Source organism: Perissodus microlepis, chromosome 13 (assembly GCF_051167445.1).
Source record: "Perissodus microlepis isolate ML-2025 ecotype Zambia chromosome 13, ASM5116744v1, whole genome shotgun sequence".
Taxonomy (NCBI): domain Eukaryota; kingdom Metazoa; phylum Chordata; class Actinopteri; order Cichliformes; family Cichlidae; genus Perissodus; species Perissodus microlepis.
The window spans coordinates 27,917,459-27,942,634 of NC_140473.1; the positions used below are offsets into that span (position 1 = coordinate 27,917,459).

At 39.4% G+C, this 25,176-nt stretch overlaps 1 protein-coding gene across 3 annotated transcripts in view; it reads left to right on the top strand.

Annotated features, from left to right (window-relative positions):
* atrnl1a (attractin-like 1a) overlaps nt 1–25,176 on the top strand; it is a 308,853-nt gene that overhangs the window by 15,659 nt on the left and 268,018 nt on the right. For all 3 annotated transcript variants that reach the window (XM_084948292.1, XM_084948294.1, XM_084948293.1), the window contains 3 exons: nt 21,385–21,468; nt 23,402–23,515; nt 24,401–24,529. In XM_084948292.1, coding sequence (XP_084804418.1) covers nt 21,385–21,468; nt 23,402–23,515; nt 24,401–24,529 — 327 coding nt within the window. The remainder of the gene's footprint in view (nt 1–21,384; nt 21,469–23,401; nt 23,516–24,400; nt 24,530–25,176) is intronic.

A 25,176-nucleotide genomic window follows, 5' to 3' on the forward strand; every position in this document is an offset into this window, starting at 1 on the left:
TTAAAGCCAATGAACTTGCATGGATGATAAAGACATAAAATTATGGCTTTTCCATGGAGTGGTGTTTCTGGCTGCTAGAGCACAAACAAGTAAACTAATTGAGAGCTAAAAATAAAAGTGGTTTAGACTGAAGGTGTGATGCAAAAAGAAAAATGAGATCTGCATCTGAATTAGGATGATACACGGAAGTGGACGAAGTTAGATCTGAAAAGATTAGATCTGATGTGATTTGTGCTGCTGTTACTGTACTCATTTTTTAATATTAAAAGGAAGAGGCACCAGGAATCATGAGGCGCACCGTGCTGCTGCCAGAGTCTCTGTTTACGATCTCTGCTGGTTTCCATGAGTCAGTTTTGTGTCATACTCTTTGCTGAATGGCCAACAGAGTTTGATTTGGGAAACAAAACATGTTCATCTAAAGTCCGGAGCAGATTTTCCTACACGTATACCAACCAACTGTGTCTGTTACGCATCTAATAAGTACATACATACAGATTATGTTTCTTCGCAAGATTTATTATTGTGGGAAGCAGTCACATGAATTTATGACATAAGCTTGATTGTGTCCATCTTGAATTTTTACTGAAATACGACCAAGAACAGCTTTATTTCCCTGCTGAAACCCTTAGAAATAAATGGTGTGTGTATGTACGGTATGTGTCGTGTGTGTAGTTGCTTTAGAAATGCACACAGTGTGTTGATGATCCTGTGGGTCTCTGCTGACTCTGAAGTTATTTCCTGGCGGGGTGCATCTCTTTGGATTCAGACCTCTGTGTCCTTTCTGGGTTTTTTTTTCACTCTACCTGTTTTCATCTCTCCTTCAGTGCTCTCATTTTTGTCCAAGCACACACACACACACACACACACACACACACACACACACACGGCCATGTTTTCCATCCATGCCTTGAGAAAAAAAAAGTCAGTTTCTCTTTTTTCTAACAATCTGTTAGTTCTCACAAATGATTTCATCACTAAAGCATGTGCTAGCTCTGCTTTCCTGTTTTTGTATCCATCTGTGTGTGTGTGTGTGTGTGTGTGTGTGTGTGTGTTTGCACGTGGTGGGTGGTTGTGTTTACAGTGAGAGCTGGGCCTCCATTATTTGTCTCCATGTTTGGTGTTTGCCCATGTTTGCTTGTAACTCCCAGTCCTCTTCGATTCTATTTTCTTTCTTCTATCACTGGCATGATTCTCAGGCAGTGCTCTCCAGACAGGAGTGTACGTTTATGAGCGAGAAAGAGGGAACATTTGTGAGAAGGACAATGTGATAAGAAGTCGTAAACGTACGTATCTGCTGAGAAATGCATGCTCTGCCTGAGGGGGAACAGTCGTCTTCTCATGGCCTGTCACTTTGTGCAAGGTGGTCAGGACTTCATGTTCTTTCTCAGGTACTCGAGATAACCAGGTATTATTATTTTACTTGGCTTTAAAAAAACAAAAAAAAACAAAATAACATTATAATAAAAACACCCATTTACAAATTTTTAAAGACTGTAGTCGATAACCACGTTTCTCTCTTCTCTATAGGACGTTATCAGAAGTGTGTATCTGTGTTAGTAGTCCAAACCAGACGGTGGTCTTACCTAAAGCTAAATCTTAATACATCCAAGATGAAGGGACATTTGTTTAACCGGGTCTTATCAGTTCTGATCCCAGATTGTGTTTTAACTTTAATGCCATTTGGGATCAGATCAAACCCTTGTTGGTCAGTTTTGTGCTGGCGCACTACTCCAGGTAATTATGAGCAGAAATTGCTTCTAGAAAGTCAAAACATCAAATTACATTCCATTATAATATCTGCCAGATGATTTTGAAAAAGGTGACTTGCAATAGTTCAGCTTCTGTGTCAGTGGTTCTCAGGCTTTTTCTGGCGTCTACAGAAGACAAAGTTCAAAAAAGTTCAAAACTAATTTTAGTGAAATAAAGGTTATCACGACAGCATGAGCAATCTTCATTCATGATATTTTTTTAAGCCTTGCCCTCCAAACCCCATTTGCCACTGCAAGCCAGTCCCACAATTGTTGAGCATTTCAAAACAGCCTCATACCTGAATGATCAATATGTAGATTTACAGCTATCAAAACAATTATGTCTGCAGATTTGATGGTTGATGGTTAATTATTGTTTTATTTGTTATTGTTTTTCTATCTCTATTGTTTTTGTTTTTTTTTTAGTCTTAGGCATGTAAAATGCTTTGTTAGGTGTAGAATAACCTCACAGTCTAAGTTAAAGTTAACCAATATGCCAAAGCTAGTCTTAATGACCACTCAAAGCAATTCACACTATAAGAAATTCTCTCTCTCACTCTCTCTCACACACACACAGTCTTTATTCCTTCCACTCTCTATCACCTCACACCCCTATCATCTACTGTACAGCCAATTTAGAATCATCCATTAACTTCTAAAGCAATAAATACTACAAATGTACACAATTACAGTATACTGCAACACCCTGTTGCATGCAGTAGTAGACAGAAAACAAGCATCATTTCCAGTGGAGAATCCCAAACACTTCCCACTTTGTTTTCCAGAGTAAACTCATTGTTGATCCTAAACCCGTTTTCCTCCACAAAGCACATCCAGTAGCTTTCCGTTATTGACAGGAGGAAGTGAGGACAGGTCCACATCAGTTCAGCTCCCGAGAACCAACAGCAAAAGTTTTGTTTAACATTTTTATAGCTGTAATAAAAACTGTTGTGCTCAAGCTATTAGGGAACCTGTTCAGTGATTACACAAACTAACCTCGGCGCAATGTTCAAATTCATTTGTTTGTTTTTGTGCGACGGTGTGTTGAAGTGTATTCAGGACTAAGCAGGCACGTTAAGGGCGTGTCGTGGGGCTTGTGTGCACATGCGTACATGCATGCAGAGTATTGGAAGCCAACCAACAATAAAAGAAAGAGGCTGACAACATGGGATAGTGATTTCAGTCGGCATGACAACCTTTTGCAGCCTCATAACACACAATAGCATTTTAATGCAGACCACATGTGATGGTACTCACCACTGGGGCAGGACACACACACACATACACACATGCATACCCCTCTGTTGGCTGTAGGATAGTATATAATCAGTCGCGGGTTGTCTGGGCTGGAGTGAAAACTTTAATAATACAGCGTCCTGTTGTAAGAGTGTAATAATGGTTTGATTTCTGCACACAGCTAACAGCACACAAAGAAAGAATAGTCTCTCTGTCCCAGGAAACATCTGGGTTCACTGACTGAATTCATCAAACTGCTTAAAAGAATCACTTTAAGATTTTGTTGTTTTTGTAACAAAGCCAAGCATCTGATGTATAGTTTGAATGATACTGTAACAAACCCTTCAACTCTAATTTGGCCCTCAACATGTGATTGCAGTATACTGGTACCAGGAAATAAACATCATATCCTTTAAATCATGATTGTAATAAAGCCTTTTAATGATGAATCAGTGCTATGGCAATAGTTTGATTAAATTTAAACCAAAAGCAAGTTGGTTATATTTAGGGAAACTTTGTGGTTTAGGTTGAAACTACATAATTTAAGATTAGAAAACCTTTGTTGTCTTGATTACAGTAATAAACAAGTGATTAAGGTTGCGGGTGTTCCTTCAGCAGCCAGTCCCTGGTACAATTCCTGGCATACTGCATGTCATTCCCCTGCTCTGTTATCTAGAGGCTATGACTCAGTAATCACAGGGTTGGCTATTCAGTCCCTGGCCCCACCATGCTGCAAACTTTCCTTGGCCAAGACAACAAATCCTTGCTGATCTTGATTGCAGCTAAGCACCTTGTGTCTTTGTGTGCGTGTGTGGGTGCATGAATTGGTGATTGGGAAACATGTTATAAAGTGCTTGCTTGACCCAGATATCTAGCATTTCTCCACATTTTCTGTCTAAAAGTAACAATAGCAAAATGTCCAAAAAAATAAATAAAATTGAAGCATGACAAAACTAGCAGATCTGGGACATGGGAGAGACTCTTTGGACTTCTGTGTCCATTGACTATAATAAAAATGTGAAACTTGCAAGAAACTTCAAATTCTTGCTGTTAACTACTCCATTCAGTGAACAGCGCAAGCTACAAGTAGAGAAACAGCAGTGGGAGGCTCATATCTGAAAGTGTGTAGTTTAAGACAACAATGCCTACTGTATTTTACTGTCAGCTGCACTAAATAGTATTTGTCAAACACCAGTGTCAGCATCAACAGTGAAGAGGTGACTTCAGGACACTGGACTTCCTAGCAAAGTTGCCAAGAAAAAGCCACAGACTTGCCAATAAAAAGAAAAAGACTGAGGCAAAAGAACACAGACATTGAACACTGGAGGACTGGAAGAGGATGTTGTGGATGGTAAATCCAAGTATGAGGTCTCCAGATCAAACAGAAGAACATTTGTGAGACATAAATAAAAATATGCAAGAACAGTTATTAAAACCATCAGTGAAGCATGGTGGTCTCCGGAACTTTGGAGGTGGTAAAATAGCAGATTCATACACAATGGAAGAGACCTTAAGGAAGGAGAGCTATCACAAGATTTTGCAAAACCATGCCGTACCCTTCAGACAGCATGCATTATCGTGCACAAGCGTGCATTATCCCTCAGTTTCTCTGTCAGATCACCCCTCGCCTGCCATGTCTGGTTTCAAAACCCCAAGATGGCATGACTATCAAGTTTGGTCGCTATGTAAAATCTTTCCAACCAACATTCGTCAGTCCAATAACCGATGATAGTCGATATATCTGCGCAGGCGCAGAGTTTTTGATGGGCAGAGCAACATAATCCTGCACGGATTGATTTTTCTAGGTTTTGTTTGAAGGGAATATTTTACTTTCATTTCTTGTTTGTGTCAGTATTAATATAGCTACTTTTTGGACTATTCATTCATTCCTTTATTTATTTATTTGAGATGCGCCAAATCACACTAAAGAAAACTTAACATTAGAATTTTTTTTTAATGTTTGCTGGAGGAAACATTTTGGTTTTTAACTTTTTGTTTAATTTTGTATTTGTTGTTTGGTCGAGTGTGTAGGACAGATAAACACTGGAACGCCTTGTAAAGACTGTTATAGTGGAAAATAGAAGCCAGTTTCTCTTTGTTTCCCTCCCCACCATTGTGTTTTTACTTAAATAAAATGTTTTGGGGTTTTTTTCTGAACACTGCTTTTCTTTCTTTCTGTTATGAGCTTGAGTAAATGAATCGCTACTTTTGGGTTAGCGTTAACCCAAATGTAGTGTTTAATGCAATTGTTCGCAGCTGAAAGAGGGTGCCGTTGAAACAGCGCTATTATTTTTCCATTGGCTGCTTCTCTTAGCTTCAACCAACACTATTAGCAAACTTATTCATGGGCAAATAAATAAATAAATAATTTGCTTTTGTAAAAACGATCTGTGAAAGGCTCAGCCTATCGTCGATGGTCGATATATTTGTCCAGTCGCCCAACCTTAATGACTATGTCAATGCTCATCTTTAGTCTTCACAGCAGAACTCAGCAAGTTAATCCTTAGTGCCTGTCTTTTATATACAATCTGTGCAGTAGCTCAATAAAGGCGTGTAATGCATTATTTTAACTTATGAAATTCACTGTCCTGAAATTGGCATTTAGATAGGCCTATTTAACTTATAAGACACAAAATACCACTAGGAAATAGCTACTGAAGGAACACGATCTTGTAGCATTCCTCATGTTTTATTACCACAACCCAGTTTTCTTTACTTGAAAGCAAACTTTTCATCTTATTAAATCTAGTTCTGTAGGATCTTTACTTTGGTGGTGGTATATCTCAACTCACAGCGGCTTTGAGGCATCTTTCAGTTTTTTTTGAGCAGATTGAATTGACAAGGAGGCAACTAACCCAAAGTCAATGAAGAGTCATCTTGTGCATCTTGAGCAGCTGTGTGGTTATGCTGGAGTGCAGTTATATATTTTTGAACCAGCCATGATGGGACAGAGCGTTTCTTATCTAAAGAAAAATCTTTAGATAAGAAAAGATCAACAAAGCTGCAAAGAATGAGACTTTATTGAAATGCTGTATATATTATCCCATGCATGAGCACAGCTGCTGATACTGATGGCCCTATAAAGGTTTCCATAAATTAAGCTGTGTTTTTCATAGTGATGCTTACGGCTGAGTCAGGATGATCTTCTATTCAATCAATAAAATAATTCCAACAGAAGTGCAGCTGTCTGGTTGAAAAACCTCTGCATACACTACACCTGTGTGATGTTGCTTACAGCTTCCCCTGGAACCCCCTCTCACTTCATCTTCTCTATGTCATATGTAGACAACACAAATGTCCTCAGTGATGATAGAGGGGGGGTAGTGACTGAAGATGAGCTCAGAGCATAGGGTTTGTGATGATGTTTGGCTTAAGTAGCTCTAAGTTTTGGTTCCTATTTGTAGTTCATTTAACAACTTCTCTTATTTTTCTTAGTGTTTATCATCTGTTTGTCATTACCTGTTTTAGTTTGGTGTCTTTGTTTATTTCCCTCCTTTTTATTATCTGCTCTATTTCAACATCATACGTATATATTATCCTTTGTTTTCCTTTTCAGTTGTTGGTTTGTCAGTTTACCACCGGTTATCTTCCTCCTTATGTTCCCAACTTAACCTTTTAACTTTGTCTTTGTCAGTGGCTGCAGATTTTTATCACACTGTCATATAAAAAGACAACAAAAAACAAAGTTTTCACAGGAGTCTTTGCAGTCCTCTTAAGTTGCTGCCTGAGCATTTCAGTCATTTTGAGGTCTGAACTTGGCCATTGAAACACCTTGATTATTATTATTATTTTTATCCATTCTGCTGTTGATTTGCTGCTGTGCCTAGGATCATTATCCTGCTGACAAAGTTTCCGTCCAGCTCTAGCTGGCAGACAGATGATTTTAATGTTGCAACTAATGCAACTTAATAATTGCAAGGTGCTCAGGTCCTGTGGCAGCAAACCAAGGCCAAATCATCACCCATCCACAAGCATGCAGTCTTGTTTGTTTGTTTGTTTGTTTGTTTGTTTTTACAACAGGGGGGCTGTGCATTATGTCAAATATCTCCACTTTGGTCTCACCTGTCCAAGTACATTATTGTAGAAATCTTGTGGTTTATACGCATGGGATTTTTGCAAATTTAATGTGTGCAGCCATGTTCTTTGTAGAGAGAAGAGGATTTCTCCTGGCAGCCCTTCCAAACAAGCCGTGCATTCCTACTGACAACATCTTCATCTGACATTCCAACTAGATAAAAATTACCAAGAGGAAATTAGACAGGTTTTATTTTCTGTGTTAAATTGAGTTCAATTTACAGCCAATTGCATGTTTCAAACCTAAGTAAAGCATATTTGTATGATTAACTTAAATACCTAAACCTTTGCACTCTGCAAAGAAAACTGCTGCAAATTGCATTGTGTAAGACCTGTTGCAAATATACTCTTGATTAAACCATCCATTCTGGTTTGTTTTAAATTAAAGTTGGTCTCTGCAATCATCAAGAGAAATTAATGCACAGCAAGAAGTGATCATTTGGCCACAAATGGCATGGATATGAAAAATCTACCAACAAAAAGTTTGATAGAAAACAGATGTAGTGTTTAATGCCCTTTGTAGTCATGTGACTTTTTGCCTCATGGTGTATTACTCAACTTTAAGTTTCCCCAGGTTAATAGAGCTGAGACACCATTAATAGACTGACTAATAAAGCTCATTATCTACAGGTTAAACCTTGGGGGACTGATGAAGATGAATATTTGAATATGACTTTCACTTCCTGCAGAGGCAGATGGGTAAAGAAAAGTCACCTCATGCGTATGGATGTCCACATCGATATGCGGCTTGCCCATAAGAATAACAAATAGAAATAAAACCCTTTTATCCTTTATCCAAAAATGTCTGGTTTTTGGTTTATATCTAGATGCTTTAAGACCTGTAAGTCTCATCCCGTAAAAGCAGTGCTTTTACATTTTTCTCATATAACTCAAACGTCATATAACTTAACTAATAAAACACTTTTGTGACTAAATATCTATTATAATACATATTTATCATAGACACCCATTCTATCTTCAAGGTTCAAGGTTTTTTATTTGTCACATGCATAGTTATACAAGTATAACACACAGTGAAATGTAACCTGACACGCTCCTTGACATGTGCAAAAATGGGGGGGGGGGGGGGGGGGGGGGGTTAGAGGAAGAACATTATATATATGGTATATACATTAGGTGAATGTCTATCTGTCTATCTGTTATCTTCCTTACCACTTTCTCCTCTTCTTTCTTTCCTTTCCATCATTTCTTTCTACTTGTTTCTCTTTTTATCTTTGTCTTGTGTCTGTTTTCTTTTTCTTTCTCTTTTATTCTTCTGTATTGATTCTATTTTCCTCAGTCATCCTTCTTTTTCATCCCTCTACCTCTTTGCCTGCATCTTTCATTTTCATTCCTCATTTTTTTCTTTATTCCTCTGCACCACAAATTTCTCTTCTCCATCTCTTTTGTTGTTTAACATCTTGTATTCCTTTCTGTTCTTTTTTGTTTTCCCTGTATTCTTCTCTTCCGATCCTCTTTGCTTCTTTCTTTTTCCTTCTTTTTCTTGTTTTGTCTCTTCTCCTTTAGGTGACTCTGCTCTGTTTAAACAGGTCATGTTGCTATTAGCTTTGCTTTGACCTTATTTGAGGTACAGGAGTAATTTGAAGTGTGTGTGTGTGTGTGTGTGTTTTGAGAGAGAGTGCGGGAGAGAGAAAGATTGGGGGTGCTTGCAATGAATGATGCTCTAGTGTGAAACCCATTGGACCATGACTATACCTTAGGTGATAGAGACCCAGTAACATCAATCATACACACTCACACTCTCTCACATACACAGACACACAGTCTCACTCTCTGCCTTTGTTATTCCCGGTAGAAGGGCTTTTCTTGATTTTTAATAAAGGATATCTGCAGAGGAGGTCAAGGTTATTCAATTGTTGGCCATTCATCTCCTCATTTTGCTTTCCCTCGACAGACACACACACACACACACACACACACACACACACACACACACACACACACACACACACACACACACACACACACACACACACACACACACAGATATCTCAATCTTCCCTGTTGGCCCTAGCTTGGGGACCCCTACACCTTTGGGCATGTGTGTGTATGTGTCCACCTTTGTGTGCACACTCTTCAGTGTGAACAATGCAGCCGTCATTTCTGGCTTGTCTGGTTATCCATCACTGGCTTTACGCAGCTCTGTCGCTATCTTCTGTGTATTTTATCCACTGCGAGAGTTTTGCACAGACTTCAAGACGTGTCACAGATAATATTACTTACTGTTTTATCAGAAGACTCTTTGAACTTAATACAAACATAAATGTTTGGAAATTGGAAAGTGGATGTATTACCAGTGGCAAGATAATGCTGAAATAATGTATGGAATCTAGTAAAAGGCAACTGTGACAGGACAGAGAGGGCATATAAAGCTCTGAGGTTACTGTGGAGAACACTGTTAATCTGTTTCCTTGGGGGATGGAAGCTAGAGATTTTTGAAAATAACAGATTAACGTAGGACAGTGAATTACCAGATGGAATATTATATGAAATTCCAAAAGCCTTTGTGTTGTAATCGTTGTGAACCAGAGACGAGATAATACAATCAGACCTTCTTATGTGATCCAAATAAAGGCAGAAATGCTGTATCTACCGTCCCCTTCAAAACAATGGAGAGAAGCCTTTCCCTATTCAGAAATAAAAACGAGGCAGAGGCCCAGTGGTGTCCTCATCTTTACGAGATCAATACATCAAGCTTAGTTTGCTGATATGGAAATTAATTCATTAAAAATGCCAGACTGCACCGAGGAAAAATACGTTAAGAGGGTAGACAGGTACTCAAAATAATTTCTCAGGAGGGGAAATAATGGGGAAAAAAAATCTTATTTACTGTTGAATCCAAGTTTGTGGCAATAACAGAGAAGTGTATGTAAGGAGACAAACAGGAGAGAGAGAGAGAGCGATTCTGCAGGAAACCAAACCCACAGTGAAACATGGTTTTAGGATTCGTCAAGTCTGGGGGGTGTTTTGTCTACTCAGAACATATCCACAGTAACCAAGGAGAAGCAGCAGGACAGAGAGCTCAAACTCACCTTAAACACTAAGTACTTTGCAGTACGGAAATCCGAGAGGCGTTTATATTTGATTATCCATCCATTGCTTTTCTTCTGCGTGTCCAGTTCAGGGTCAGATTCAGGGGCTGGAACCTATCTTAGCTGCTATAGAGAGAGGTTAGAGGCAGGGTATAGCCTGGTCGCCAGTCTGTTACAGACAACCAATCACATTTACAATAATGGGCAATTTACACTGCTTCAAAAAAATTAAGGAAGTAGCATTAAGTCAGTTAAACTTTTGGGATATTGATGTGGTCAGTTAAGTAGCTCTACTCATCTTTTCTGACTGTGTCTCTACTGTTAGCATGAGCTGATACCTGGAACCTACAGAGGTTGCAGTGGTAGTCCAACTCCTCTAGGATGGCATCATCAGTACATGTCATTGCCAGAAGGTTTCCTGTGTCTCCCAGCACAGTCTTAAGAGTATGGAGGAGATTCCAGGAGACAGGCAGCTACTCTAAGAGCGCCGGGCAGGCCTTAATCCATCACCAAGTCCTTAATCCATCAGCAGTTCCGGTATCTCCTCGTCTGAGCAAGAAAAAACACTGCCAGAGCTCTAGAATATGACCTACTGCAAACTGATGGTGTGAGTGTCTCTGACAAAACAATCAACAAACAGACTGCATGAGGGTGGCCTGAGGGCCCAAAGTCCTCTAGTGGGCCCTTTTCTTATTGCCTGACACCGTGGAGCCACAGAGTAAAAGAATTAGCATATCCACCACTGGCACCATGTGCTTCTCAAAGATGAGAATATTGACCCTCAGTACATGTGGCAGATGTGAAAGGGTATGGAGAAGCTGTGGAGAACTTGTAACATCATTCAGTATGACTGGATTGTCAGTGATAGTCTAGGGAGGCAGGTACAAACTTCATACATAAAGGTCCCGTATAGATAGTGGATTCAAAACCAGGACCTTGCTGTGAGGCTATGGTGCTAATAACTTCACCTTTGTGCTGTCCTGCATTTAACTGTGATGAAATAAAAGCTAAAGCCAGTCTCTGCTTTTGCATACGTGTTTTGATCTCTAAATAAAATAGCTAAAGTAGGAAAAACATTTACAACCTGTTGTCCAAAAACTCTACACAGTCTTACGGAGTGATTATACATGATGTGCCTTACATATACTGTCCATTCTCTTCTGCTTGTCCTTGTCAGGGTCGGGGGGCTGGAGTCTGTCCCAGCTACAATAGTGCGAGAGACAGGGAGACAGGTTACACCCTGGACAGGTTGCCAGTCTGTTACAGGGCTAACAAAGAGAGACAGACAACCATTCCCACCCACATTCACACCTATGGGCAATTTAGATTCACCAATTAACCTAACCCCACTAATTGCATGTCTTTGGACTGTGGGAAGAAGCTGGAGTACCTGCAGAGAACCCACGCCAACACGAGTCCGCAGCCCGGTGGTGGACAAACTCAGGACCTTCTTGCTGTTAGACAACAGTGCTAGTCACTGCGTGTTGCCTCCTTTAAAATAAAAGTATTTACAAACTCATTAGTATATCATATTTACAAAAAAAGTGCAGAAATTGTAAATGGCCTCCTCTCGATTCAACACAATTTCATTTCCCATCTATAATTTATTCATGGCTCCCAGATGTGACATCTTTGACTGACTGAACACAACAGAAAACTGAACACTGACGATGAATAAAAGTTGGAAACTTCCCCAGGCTCTAGCAGGACCCTGTATTCGAGGACACATTGCTGGTATTGTTACCTCAATGTTACCTAAGAAAAAGTGAACTTTACTTGAAATCCCATTGTGATTGAATTCCAACTTTCTCTTGCTTCAGTATTCCCACCACTTCAAGCAAACTGCATGTACAAAATTAAAATAAGGTCCTATTTTTTCATTCCCAGATGAATAGAAGAGGCTTCTCTCTCTGCAGAAATGAGCAAAACCTTTTATCAACCAACTTATTGGGTAGATTTACAGTAAAGTACTCTTAGATGATGTTGTTATTGTGTTGTGTGTGATGATATAACCACATTTAACTGGGCCTTCTAAAGTCATTCAGAGGGCATATTCAGAAAAAACCTAAGTAAACAAAAGTGTTGTTTGGAGGTGCAAAGGCAACCTTCCTGACACTCTACTCTCATTCAGGTTAGGAGTTGTCAAGTCATTATCTAACCCCAGTAACCTAATATTCAGCTGGAAAAGCTGGCAGGACATTGGATCTTTATTTCTCCTCGTTGCACCATTAGACTTTCCTAGAATGTAAAATGCAAAACATATAATATCACAGTGTAGTATATTTTGGATCTGCACCTGAACTATGATCCATTATACTATATATAGTTTTCAATTTCAAATTAGATCATTTACGTTAAAATATGACTTGCTATGTCATATCAATATACTGTGATATAATGTGCAACCATGAAAAGTATTCCCATGTAGTAAAAGTGGTGAACAGTGCTGCTGAGTGTACTCAAGCTGCAGCAACCTCAGCAGAGACTCAGCTGTGTTTTTTTAACACAAGGGAGGGTACCGAGTGGCCTTAGAGGGAATTCCACTGTGCTGTGCATTGTTATAAATTATATGATTCAATCAGGCGAGTCTCTGCCAGAAGCTGTTTTTTCTAAATATGGTCATCTAAAACTATAGAGTGCAGGAGTGGTGTTATTCTTGGAGGATTTTCAAGGCTGTGAATTTTTATGATTTCTTTTTCCCCAAATGTATAACAGAGAGTGTGTGTGTGTGTGCGTATCTGTTTCATGAGGGAAGGCATTTTTGCAAAGTGAAATCACTTCTGGACAACTCTCCCTTCTTTAATAGGTCAGTTTACGGCACAGTTTGAGAGCAGGCGTGTGCTGTGAAGGGTTAGGGTGATGATTAAAGGGCTGGGAATGAAAACAGTCTCTGGAAGCTCTTAAGCACAAACATGTGTGCGTCATTTTGTTTCTCACATGGATGATGTCAAACTCAGCTGACTAGATGCTGTCACTGAAAGTCTTTGTGCGTGCAGTTGTGTGTTTGTGTCACTGCGGTTGTTTTTGATTATGTGTTCCTCTCTAGTATGAATGTGTCACTGGGCTATCGTGCAGTTAGCGGTCAGTAAATGTCTGTCTGTAGTGGGGGATTACAGAGAAAATCAATACTACAAGGCTGCTTTGATGTAGCCTGTAAGACACATTGACCTGTCAGTTCAACTTGTAGCCTTGAATTTCTTCTTCTCTTTTTGGTGAGCAGACAGTCTGCTTAACTTTAGTTCTGTAATTCAGCTGGGAAGGGAGACAGTCACGGTGTCACTGCAGACTCTCTGGGCTAATACTGCTGTAATTCAATTTCCTTACTGGTGCCATTATGGCTTATTAAATCTTAAATAACCTGATGCATTAACTGTGGCACTGCTGTACAACATAACAGTATAGACAGATGTCCACCCAACTTTCTGAGGCATCCTCCTGGGAGCTGTAGTTTTTAAATGCTCATAAAGATGGTGTGTTTTGTCTTTATTAAATGAGGTGTCCATAGTGTACCCACCTCCTGTCTAAAGACAGCTGGGATAGGCTGAAAAATCTGATTTAAACTTGGCTAATCTCCCCTTGAAAGTCATCTCTGTGCGCACCTCTAGGCCACTTGCTGTGCTATTTTCAAATCACTTCCTGGAAATATCACTTGGTACTTTTGTGCATTTGTTATGAACCTCAAACATGCATAGAGAGTAAACATCAGCTCTGAGCCTAAACCGGCTTTAATGACTGCTGATAAAAACTGGGTCTCCAAACAGCAGCTTGTAGTGGGAGATTCATAGCTAGAAAGCAGCACGTTTTTATTTTTGGTTTTTTTAGACATCTACAGTGCTGTGTATCATAAATTCATCCCTCAGGGTGAGACTGTCAATGCTGTGTTCTTCTGTAAAATCTCAAGGTGTATGTAAGGCGTACGCCTGCAGTTTCAGCCCCTCCCCTACCCAAGCGTGCACGGGTAGGGCCACGTATAATCGACACTTGCAAAACAGACGTGTCTGTCTGGCTTGCATGAACACGTACACAAGAAGCAGTAGTTAGTGTGTATGTGTGTAAGCAGCAGTTGTACTGCTCCATCATCAAATAACAGAAAACAGGAAGATATTTCCGACTATTGATTTTTAAGTCAGATTGTAATTTGACTGCATTTGCCAGTAAATGTCATGACTTAATAATGTTATAGCTGTTTAGCTAAATCCAGGCACTTGTGTTCACTAATTAGAGTTGGCTAAATCAATCAGCATTGTATATCAACTTTAAAACATTTCTTCATGATGGAAATGAGAAATAAACTCTCGGCATGCGTATTTGTCTTTCATCTGTGCACTTTTGTGCACACGGGGTACGTAATAAAGATAAATAACGCTGGCTCCAATGCTCTCGGCCATCGACGATGCCATCAGGAAGCGATAGGATGATTGGACTATGAGCAAATTGCCCAACCGTAGTTCAGACCCAGAATACATTTATACAAACTCTAAATGTATTCTGTTGTTAATAATCTGCTGCTTCTGTTAAACATGACTTATCAGATTCCAATGATTCCAGGCCGATTTCTGTTTAATTCTGGCCACAAGTGACAGTATCAGGCTGCTGAAGAAGTAAATATTGGCAAATTTTGCAGTAAGCAACTGAGTAATATTAGTAATATTAACTAATCAGCAATAAGGAAATAAACCTTTAGTAAAATGCCACAGGCTTCCGGAAACTGGTGGTCATACCCTACCTAATAAGGCTGAATCAGTGAAGCAATGCATTTAACTCAATCTCTGATACCTTATAAATTTACTTCCATTGATTACAACCTTTTATAATTTACTGAGAAGCTGAAAGATTTAGCTTCAGCATATGACAACAACTATACTGCTATTCTGAGACTGAAATGCTCGAGAGAAGCAAGTGTGAAAGGGATGAAGAAGTTGTTGGCGTCATGAGTAATGCTGCTTTAAAAGAATGGTTTTTTTTTTTTTTATTTGAATAGATGAGGAGGTGAGTGAAGGCTTGAGCTTTCCATTAGCAGATGTGTGCATGACACGAGCAGATGGTATTAAATGAGTAGGGAGGTGGTGCAGAAGGTGTAGCCAGGCCTCCCTCTGGATAGAGTGACAGGGGAGAAGATGAAAAGGGAGATTTGTAACTACACTACCTGGCGATATTGGGCTCTCTCTCTTAATCTGTCTGTCCCGCTTGTTCTTTTTCCATCCATTTGTCTGTCTATCCCCCATGCATCTGTCTTCTGTGCTGCATCAATTATTCACCCGGAGCAAATGAATATTTCAAGGGGGTGCTGGACTCTCTTCCTCCATACCTCATGCTCTCATTGCTGTCTCTGTTTTTATCAGTCTGCTCGCTGCCCCTCCTCTTGCTCTGCCACCGTCACCCTTTCATGGCTCGTCCCTCGGTGCTTTCGTACAATATATAAGCATGTGTTACTCCTGATCCCAATTCTGTGGTGTATGTAAAGGATTTGACTTTGGCCTCGTATTATGACCAGCCTTCTGCCCCTGCTCACCATTTATAACCTCAGCTAGCTGTGAGCCTGTGAGTGATGGCTTCCTGCCGATACATGTACGCCGTCTTCTTCTGTGCCAGGCGTTTTTGGGGGGAAGATTAATGGGAGAGGTGTTTGGAGTGACGGCTTGTTGGGACTGTAGGAGGCTACACCAGTCAGCTTCACATTAACAATGAATGTGATCTACCTTGCACATGCTTTTATAGATACTGAATATGGAGAAGATCTCAGCCTGAGAAAACCAGAGGAGAGCTACACCAAGGCTTTGTCAAAATGTAACTCTTGATTCTATTTTTTTGAATAGTAATTTTTGCACGTTTCAAAATGTTAGGGTTTGGGCGATATAGTGAACCGGTCATTGTCCCACACATCTGTTTTCATAGCTGCTTATACAACTGTCGGAAACAATGATTGCAAATAGTTGTGTTCACGACTTTAGATCACAAAGCAGAGAGGGAGGCAACCTAACTGCAACCAGTCACACTCCAACATGGGCAGGCTGCAGTCAGACTGAATGGTCAAGGTTTGAAAATAATTGGCATCTAATTTCTAAACACAGGCAGATTACTAACACGTTACTATCAATCTGAATTAGTGCAACTGTGACATGTCTTTCTGCAATAGCAGGCTTGACTCAGCTGGTTCCCAACTGTTCATATTCTGGCATGATTGTCAAGCCCATTTGTCATTGTGCAGTTAAATTGCTGTCTTGCAGCAACTACGTCACTTTTTATGGAGGAATTTCTGGACTCTGAATATCTGTTTAATGTAACTTTTTGTGTATGTAGACAGCAACAGATTTGTCCTTTCTTGTCAATTTATAGCAGTTAATCACCAAATTATCACAGATTGCATATAACTGACTCCATTTTATCACAAACCTAAACTGTGCACAAAAGCTGCTTTGAAAACAGACCTGATTGCCGTCCTTGAGGCAACCATTTCAAATTTCCAGTCTATTGCACACGGTCACATTAGTATTTAGCATCTGATTACCACTTGCTCGTAGTAATCGTATGATGACTAATTAGCTGTTTTTTTTTCAAATGCAACTGTACCTGTAAAAATTCACAAACAATTAAAACACAAAAAAGAAGAAAAAAACAAGTGACAGTGGACTCTGAGTGACTGAGGATCTGCAATTGAATTTCTAAGAAGTTTACAACGCAGTAAACTGTAATTAAAATAATAAAAATATAGGCTGGGAAGTGCGTTTCACTGCTGCCACAAATCAGCACGGTTTAAGCTTTGGCTTATTCAACCCACTGAGGAACTTTTTCTGCAGGCATGTATGCATTCAACCCAGGCATGAGTGGCCTTCTTGCTTTCCCTCACAGTCCAGTTACATGCATGTTTGGATAACTGAATAGATTCAAAGATTCCAGCTGAGATTAGTTTTTAGTGTGAATGGTCATCTGTGCGTCAGTGTGCATTATCCCCTCTATTACACCATCTTATTTGAAATAAGCTTCATCCTGCTCCAACCTTGCATGCAACAGTGTGGAATGAATAAATGTTCCAGCATTTGTTTCTTTTCTATTTCACTTTTGTTTTCTAGCTTATGAACTTGCGCTGTCACAGCACAGCCTTTTAACCTTTTAGTTGCTGTTGTGGGTTAAGATAAAATAGCCATACTAGGCTTTTGGTTGCTGGGATGTTGTTTCGTTCTAGTTCTTCATCATTTAACACCCACACTGCAAAGAAATTGCACGAGTGACAGTTAGTGACTTTGTAGGCCTTTTCCTCTTTTTCTTAGACTTTGATAATGGCTTTACATTTTATTAATTTCACCTTTCAAAGCTCTTTGCTAAAGTTTTACAGCATTTCCATAATGACCTTCTTTAAATCGGATGTGAAATATGGCCCTAAATTCAAAAAATGTGAACATCAATAAAACAGGTGCAGTAATAAGACAAGAAAATAGACAATAGATCTTGGGAACAGACATTCACTTTTAGACATTAAAGATGTTCATGTGTCATCAGCAGTAAGAAACAAGTTTTCATCATCATCATCATCATCACCAGCATCACCATCATCATCATCATCACCATCACCATCAATACGATCAACATTTAAGTCAGTGTTACAGCAGCATGACATGAATATTTGTCTTCTAATCCAGGATTAAAGCCAGGGGATCTAACTGTGATCAGCAGGGACTGATAGAAGATGGATAGATGGAGGAGTAAATGGGCAGAAGTGAAGGGAAGAAGAGATGGAAAGGAAACAAAACAGACAGACCTTCTGCATCCTGTCTTGTTCCTCCTTTACATATATTGTGTCTGTGAGTGTGAGTGTATGTGTGTGCTTCTGTTTTACTGGCAGGATGTATGCATTTACTGCAGCTCGCATCCCGCTGTGCAGCAATCTGTTAGCACTTCCTTGGGTTCCTTTGTTTACCAGAAACAGCATATCTGGCTGAGGTTCTGAGCTGGGAGTGAAATGTAGTGAAATGTTGCACTCGCACAAACACTTGTTGCCTCACAAATTGCAAACTGCACTCTGCAGGATGCTAGGGACAGGGCAGTTTCTTCTAAATGTAACTTATGATGGTTTATGACTTATGAAATGCTGTTTTACAATTGCAGCAGTAAGTGTTTTGCTGGGCGTGAGAAGCATCATGGCAAATATAAATAGGCTTTACCTTTATTGATTCGATGGATGCTTCTATTCAAAGTTATGGTGGTAATGTTTTTCATTCCTGTGCTATATATGTTGCTAGAGGTCTTTTTTCCTTCCATTTTATGCTTTCAATCACTATTTGATGTTTTATTAGCAGCAATACAATACTATATGCCTTTCATTATTGAATGTCTTTTTCTCTATTTCATATCAAGCAGCTCTATGTTCAAGACAAATTTCCTCTTGGGGACAATAAAGGTTATTTGGCTTGATTGATTTATTTGAGTTCTGTTTCAGCTGACCTTAGATTCTAAGGTCAGAGGAAAGCATTTTACATTGATTGTAGAACTAATTGTCTTTAATTGGTGTATCATTGGACACAGTTCATAAACATGAGTTAGGATAATCACATAGACCGACACCACACGAGTGAATTATCTTCATTTATACCATACTTTTTAAAGCAGTGGGTTATTCCATTTTCGATGTGTGCTTCAGAACTAGCTCGCAGCTTGCCTCATATTGTGATTTTGTGGATTCTACCAAGTTTTATCTACTATGTCGGTCTCTGTTATCTTGTTTTATGCTTTCCCCCCAAAGACACAAGAAAAATGAGTTTCACTCTATTTTTCTCCTTCTTTTTTTCCAGTCTGGCAGTGTGCCACGGTGAGCACAGATCCTATAGTGAGGGCTTAGATAATGAACACACGCGGTCACACAGTAACATAGTGTTCAACTGGCGGCAGCCGGCGACATCGTCACTGTATGTGGTGCCGATATGTTGTGTGTGACAGTGTGCGTGTGTGTGTGTTTTCAGATTTTCCCTTGAGCATGGGATTACTTTGATTGACAAGTGCAATCGCTGGTTACCACCATCTTGGTTTTTACAGATGTCACACGAATTTGTCATGTTGGGATCGCTATAGCAACAGCATCAGGGATTGTCTCACCTTGATTTCAGAGGGATGCCATGTTTCGTCACCTCATACTGTTATTCTGCCAATCTGTCAGTCAGTCTGAATCAATCTGAGATGCTTGTTAGGCCTGCTGCCTGGGAAAATAATAATTATTAACATGACTGCAAAGCAGAGCTGTGTTGGGCAGTCTTTGGTTCCACTATAGCACCAGGAAGGACAAAAGGGGAGATGAGAAATCTTAGTTTTACAAGACATAATGTAATGTAATGTAATCCAGGATTAAATAATGAATACGTGGTGTCTGCTATTGTGAAGCCTGATGGTGTCTTCACAATAAAACCAGCTCCATTCATAAAAACTGGCACGAAGCGGATGAGTTACAATACACACCAAAGGAAATTACATTCTTGATGGGGTGGGTGGTGCTGAAAATAGGGAGAAAATTTTATAATAAAGAAATAAGTGTGCAAAATATTAAGTATTCTTTGGCAGGTAGACTGAGAAGAATCCTAGCTGAAAGTAAAAGATGGTGACTGGACAGAGTTCAACCAAACTAAAAACTTGAGAGGAAAAAAAAGATGATACACTGAAACAATGTTGTACACTTATAAAATTTACTGAAATAACATAAAATATGTTGGAACATAAAATTTACAGGCTTTAGTTTTAGTCTTTGGTGCATCTGTTTATTGAGTCATCTGCACTGAAAAGGTGCTGTGTTCTTATTCTAATACCTGTGCAGAACCTCCATATAGTAACAGTTAAAAATAATAAAATGAACAATCAAAACTAAAAACTAAACTGAACATTTTAAAATGGTAAAAACTCAACTGGAATGATACCCTCACCCAGGCACCACCCACCCCCAACACTGCTCACTGGTGGTGGTGATGATGAAATCATGGCTCATGAAGACTTTGGATGAGGTGCCTGAACAAAACACATGATGTAGAAATGGGGAGGAGGAGGATCGCTTCGCCATGCCAGACCCCTTCAAGGGAGAGTGGAAGATCACAGTGGATTAAAAGACTGGTGATAAGAGGCCGACTGGCTGCGTGGACACAGTTTGTTGGACAGGAACATTGATGTCGAAATTTTGAATGAGGTGAATTTGACAATGTGAGATAATGTACGTGCTGAAGAATAAAAGGCAGCAAGAATAGGCGATGTTACCAACTAACTTCCTTCCTGGCTTCCAGCCTTCTTCTGTGTACATGTTGGTAGCGGGGATAATGAGTTGAGCTGTGTTGATGTTTGCAAGCATCTCTCCTGATAGGATTTTGTCAGAGAGCTGGCACAGTTGCATCCCAGTTTGTGTGGCTTTGTGTCTTCATCCTCAGCTCAGTGGATGCATCCATCATGGCAGGCGGTTTTCCTTCTTTAACACTGCTCTCTTCTGTCAAGGTCAGCTCATTATATCCATGCAGCTCAGTACTGGTCCCATTGTATTGCAGGCTCTCAATCTCTCACTTTAATAGCAGCTTCCTCTCATTGATCTTAGGGCACTGAGCTACAGGATCCTTCTTGGTTAGTGTGGATGTTCTTCTGCTCGTCCATAATTTCCATGTAAGGTCTCTACTCGGTCCTACTGTTACAGCAGTCTTTAGGGCGTATGATGTTCTTAATCTGGGGGATAAAAAAAATAATTAAATGGGCCATTTTAGAACAGTTAGGCTGAGCACCAGTTGTTATAAAGTGCTCACTATTTCATATTGCCAAAGTTTTACTGTGCAGTCATCAAATGGATATTGATTTTAAATAATTTAAGCTATTATTTTCAATTCAAATGATATAACATTAAATTCTTTGCTAAGAAGAATGGTTTCTTCTTCTTCTTTTTAGATGATTAGTGTGTTTGTTTAAAACAAATGTTTATTTGTATTTTCTTACCAAGGAATAACCTGAAATAAGGAGGGGAAAAAAGCTCATGCCCTGCCACGCTTGATCTGGTGGTAGTAAATCAAACATTAAGCCCAAATACAACTCCTTGATGTCACATGATTGCACTGATGGGGACCCTCACTGATGTAAGAATGAGTATCTTTGTCTTGTAGGGGTCACAAGATAAGATTTCAACTCTAATTTTTGTCTGTTTTGGGTTGTTTGTTGGTGCGGAGGGAAGAACCAGGCCACAGACTCCCCCAGTTGTTTCTGATTTTGAGCGTATTAAACTGCATCACTGTGTTCATGTTTTCTCCCCTCTGTGTCTCTTTCTGCAGGTTAACAGACCTGTCAGGCTCTCTCACAGATGGTCCATTCAACTATAAGTACAAGACCAAGTGCACTTGGTTAATAGAAGGATTGTAAGTACCACTGTTTTTATCTTCCACATGTCATCATTAATCTTACTTACTTCCACTTGGATAAAGACTTTATTCTGTATCTAACTTAAGGGCTCTAGATAAGAGAGACTGTATTATTCTGTAAAAAGGAGGAGTTTGTCTATGAATATAGTAGTTACTGTGCTTTGTAGTTGCATTTTGCACATTTACTGCTCATGCTGCACCGACTGAAAGTGCTTCATTTGCAATTTTATTCTCTTGCTATGGAAATACAATGCTTGCTTGCACTACATGTAGTATACAGTGGTAGACCACCATGTAAAAGTCACAGCATGGCAACTAAAATCATTATTTTCTAACACGGTGTGTAAGGTCATACATTTAATGGTCTCTGTATGCTCTGGAATGTTAGATGAGCTCTGGGCAAAGCAATGAAGATGTCCATGATCTCCTTGGGAAATGCTGAAGGGCAGCTCAGGCTCCGTAATATATTACTACTATTATATATGCTATTATTTATTTTACTGTACTAGCTGCTTTTTCTCTAAGAAAAAAGAGAGAAAGTTACTCAAAAGTGAGTTCAAGCTAATTTTATTTGTATATCGTATCACACATTCCCCTCAGAAGGGGAAGGTGCCAAGAGATTTGGAGCAGATATCCATGGACTGTGACTGAAAATGTGATTTTCAGGCATTTTGTTGCACAACAAGAAGGTCACCTTGCCAACACATTTCAACTCCCAACTCGACACTTAATGGGACTCACGGTAGTGCGTTTGTGTCAGTTTGTGTCGGTTTTTGGTTACTGAATAGAAAAGGAAGTGTCAAACTTTAACTCTCTGCTGGTTATCAGCTCTTTGTATTTTATAAATTCGGGCTTGGTGGCTGAAGGACCAACAACAACACAAGCCCACAGACCAGTTGTTCCACATATATTCTTTTAATCAGCTCCCAGCTAACATCTACATGTAGAGGACAGTCTACAAAGCTCTGCACACTCTCTGATAGGACAAAAGCACTTCAGCTTCTCCTTTCTTGTTATACTTTAACATAAACTTCACTGATATGTCTCCATTTACAACACGTCACATTACTGTGACAACTTTTGCCCACCGTGTTGTTGTGCCCATTTCAGACATTGAGGCATTCATTAGAACAAGCTGCACAATGAAAAATGATGCTAAAGAGTTACTGCCAATCATTTTTACACATGCTTTAAAACGTGCTACTCAGCTAATATGAAAGATGATTTTAAGTGATAGATTCCTTTTTTAAAAAAAATATTTTTTAAGGACAGATTGCTATAAAATCTCCAGAGCATATTCATTTGTCAAAGAGGAATAAATAAATCAGGTATGAGTTAAGAAAAGAAAAAATCTGCTCCATCACTCCCTGGTGTATTTAAATTTGCAATGATTGTACAGTGCAGATTTTCCTGGTGATTTACCTTCATTTTAATGTCTAGGCCCTTATCACATCAATTATCATTGGGACTTTTTTTTTTTTTTTTACCAATTAGGTATGCATGTCCGCATATGGGAGACAATGATTAGTTCCTTGGTGTTTGCCTTCATGTGTAAAATTGGTTGATTATCATATGCAGGTTTATCTGAAGCTGAAATAATAGTTTATTTCAGGATTGTACCTTTACAAAACTAGGATACTTGATACTAATAGTCTGCATGTGAACAAACGCTGCATGAAATGCATCTTCTACAGTGCTGGCATTAGGCAAGGACACATCTCACAAGGATTTTAATATAGCAAAAAGGTTTTCTGCAGTGAGTGTGAGTCCCTGAACTGTCGATTTATGATCTTAACCACAGATTTTATGAATAGTGGAGACACTTCCATAAAGTAAGAATCATATGAAGCTTATAGGTAGTATATATATTTATCAAGAGTATTTTTGTCACACCTGTTTATTCTGCATTCCCTCTCTCCCTGTCTCCCAGCCCCAACGCTGTACTCAGGCTTCGCTTCAATCACTTTGCCACAGAGTGCAGCTGGGACCACATGTACGTCTATGATGGAGACTCCATTTACGCCCCTTTGATTGCTGTCTTCAGGTGAGCACCTGCTAGTCTGAATAGGAGAGCTGTGCAATGGAGGAAATATGTAAATGACTTAGGTACCCTTTGGCACTGCTTCAAAAGTGCCAATAAATTTGTGCTTGTGCAGTCAAATGACTCCATGTATGGCCAAACAATGGACCCCATAATTGCTGGCTTACCACAATACAGCAATAATAGAAAGAAAATACTGCAATTACTCACATTATCCCTGAATGCCACTTCTTTTTCTCGAGATTTATTCTGTACTTTGCTCTTTTTTCCCTTCTACAGAACAATCTACAAGCATGTGGGTGGAACTCTTTCATTTCATGCAAATTCCTTAAAACAGTAATGCCGCAATATTTTACCAACCTCCCACTTATTCTAATCCACTGAGGATTATCTCTTGTTAAGAGTTCAGTTGTTTCCATAAAGGGGCAATTTGGACTATTTCAAGAAAAATATATAAAAATATCTGCCATTTGATTATACATAGTCTCGACTTGTGTAGCATTCTTACCTACAGTAAGTAAGCTTAAATTGTTCATTATGGATGGGTACCTCCGCTTTGCATTGTAAAAAACAAACACTAGTTCCTGCAGGGAGCTTGGGCTCAGTGTGGACATGGGTACATTTACAGTGCATTGCACGGATTAAAAGTGACAACCCGGTCCCCACAAAAAATCATAATCAAACTAAATTTAATTTGCCACTGCACTGCAGTGTTTTTTACTTCAAGGCTAATTACTGTCATGTATTTTCTGTGGGGTGGCAGTGCTTTCAGACTAGAGCACATCATACACCAAATACAATTCAGAAAACCTTCTGTTATTATTTTGGTCCACGGGGGATGTCTGTCTTTGCAGGTCTCATTGCCTTTCTGTTGAATTCTTTTCTCAGCGGTCTAGTGGTGCCAGAGACCAGAGGTAATGAGACAGTTCCTGAGGTTGTGACAACGTCCGGCTATGCTCTGCTTCACTTCTTTAGTGACGCTGCCTACAACTTGACTGGTTTCAGCATCGTCTACTCGTAAGCCTCAATATTGTTCTTACCGTCACTCATTTTCTTGTCTTCACCTGTTTGTTTTTCCCATCCTCTGTTTTTCTGACCCCCCCCCCCCATCAATGTGTCCACTATTTGACAGATTACCAGCTTGTCGTGGAGGACAAAAGTGGCCAAAGAAATGTAATTGTTCCAGTTCATGATCAGTCTGTTCTCTCCAATATAAACTAAAAAGAACACATTTTATATTTATACTGAAATTTGTACTGAAATGTCAGCCAAATACCAAATCCTGATAGCATCAGCTTGTTAATGTGTGCTTATTTGTGGCAGCAGATCAAATGCATCATCACCTAATTGATTTGCAATATCAAGCAGTTACATCGACAGCTTACTAAGTGATTATTTTTACCAAATGCTGTGGCTGTGTTATATTTGGGTGTGCTTCTATTGTCTGTGTGATTTTATTTGTCACTTATAGGACAATGAAATTAGTCTCAACCAGGATTTTCCCATTAAGACAAGTCAAAGTGACACGAAAAGTTCAATACAGACAGAAAGTGTGCAACAGGCTCATATTATTAATATTTTGATAAGATAATATAAGACTTTACTGATCCCACGACGGGGACATTTTTGCATTAATGAGAACTTAACAAGGTAAAAAATGTAAT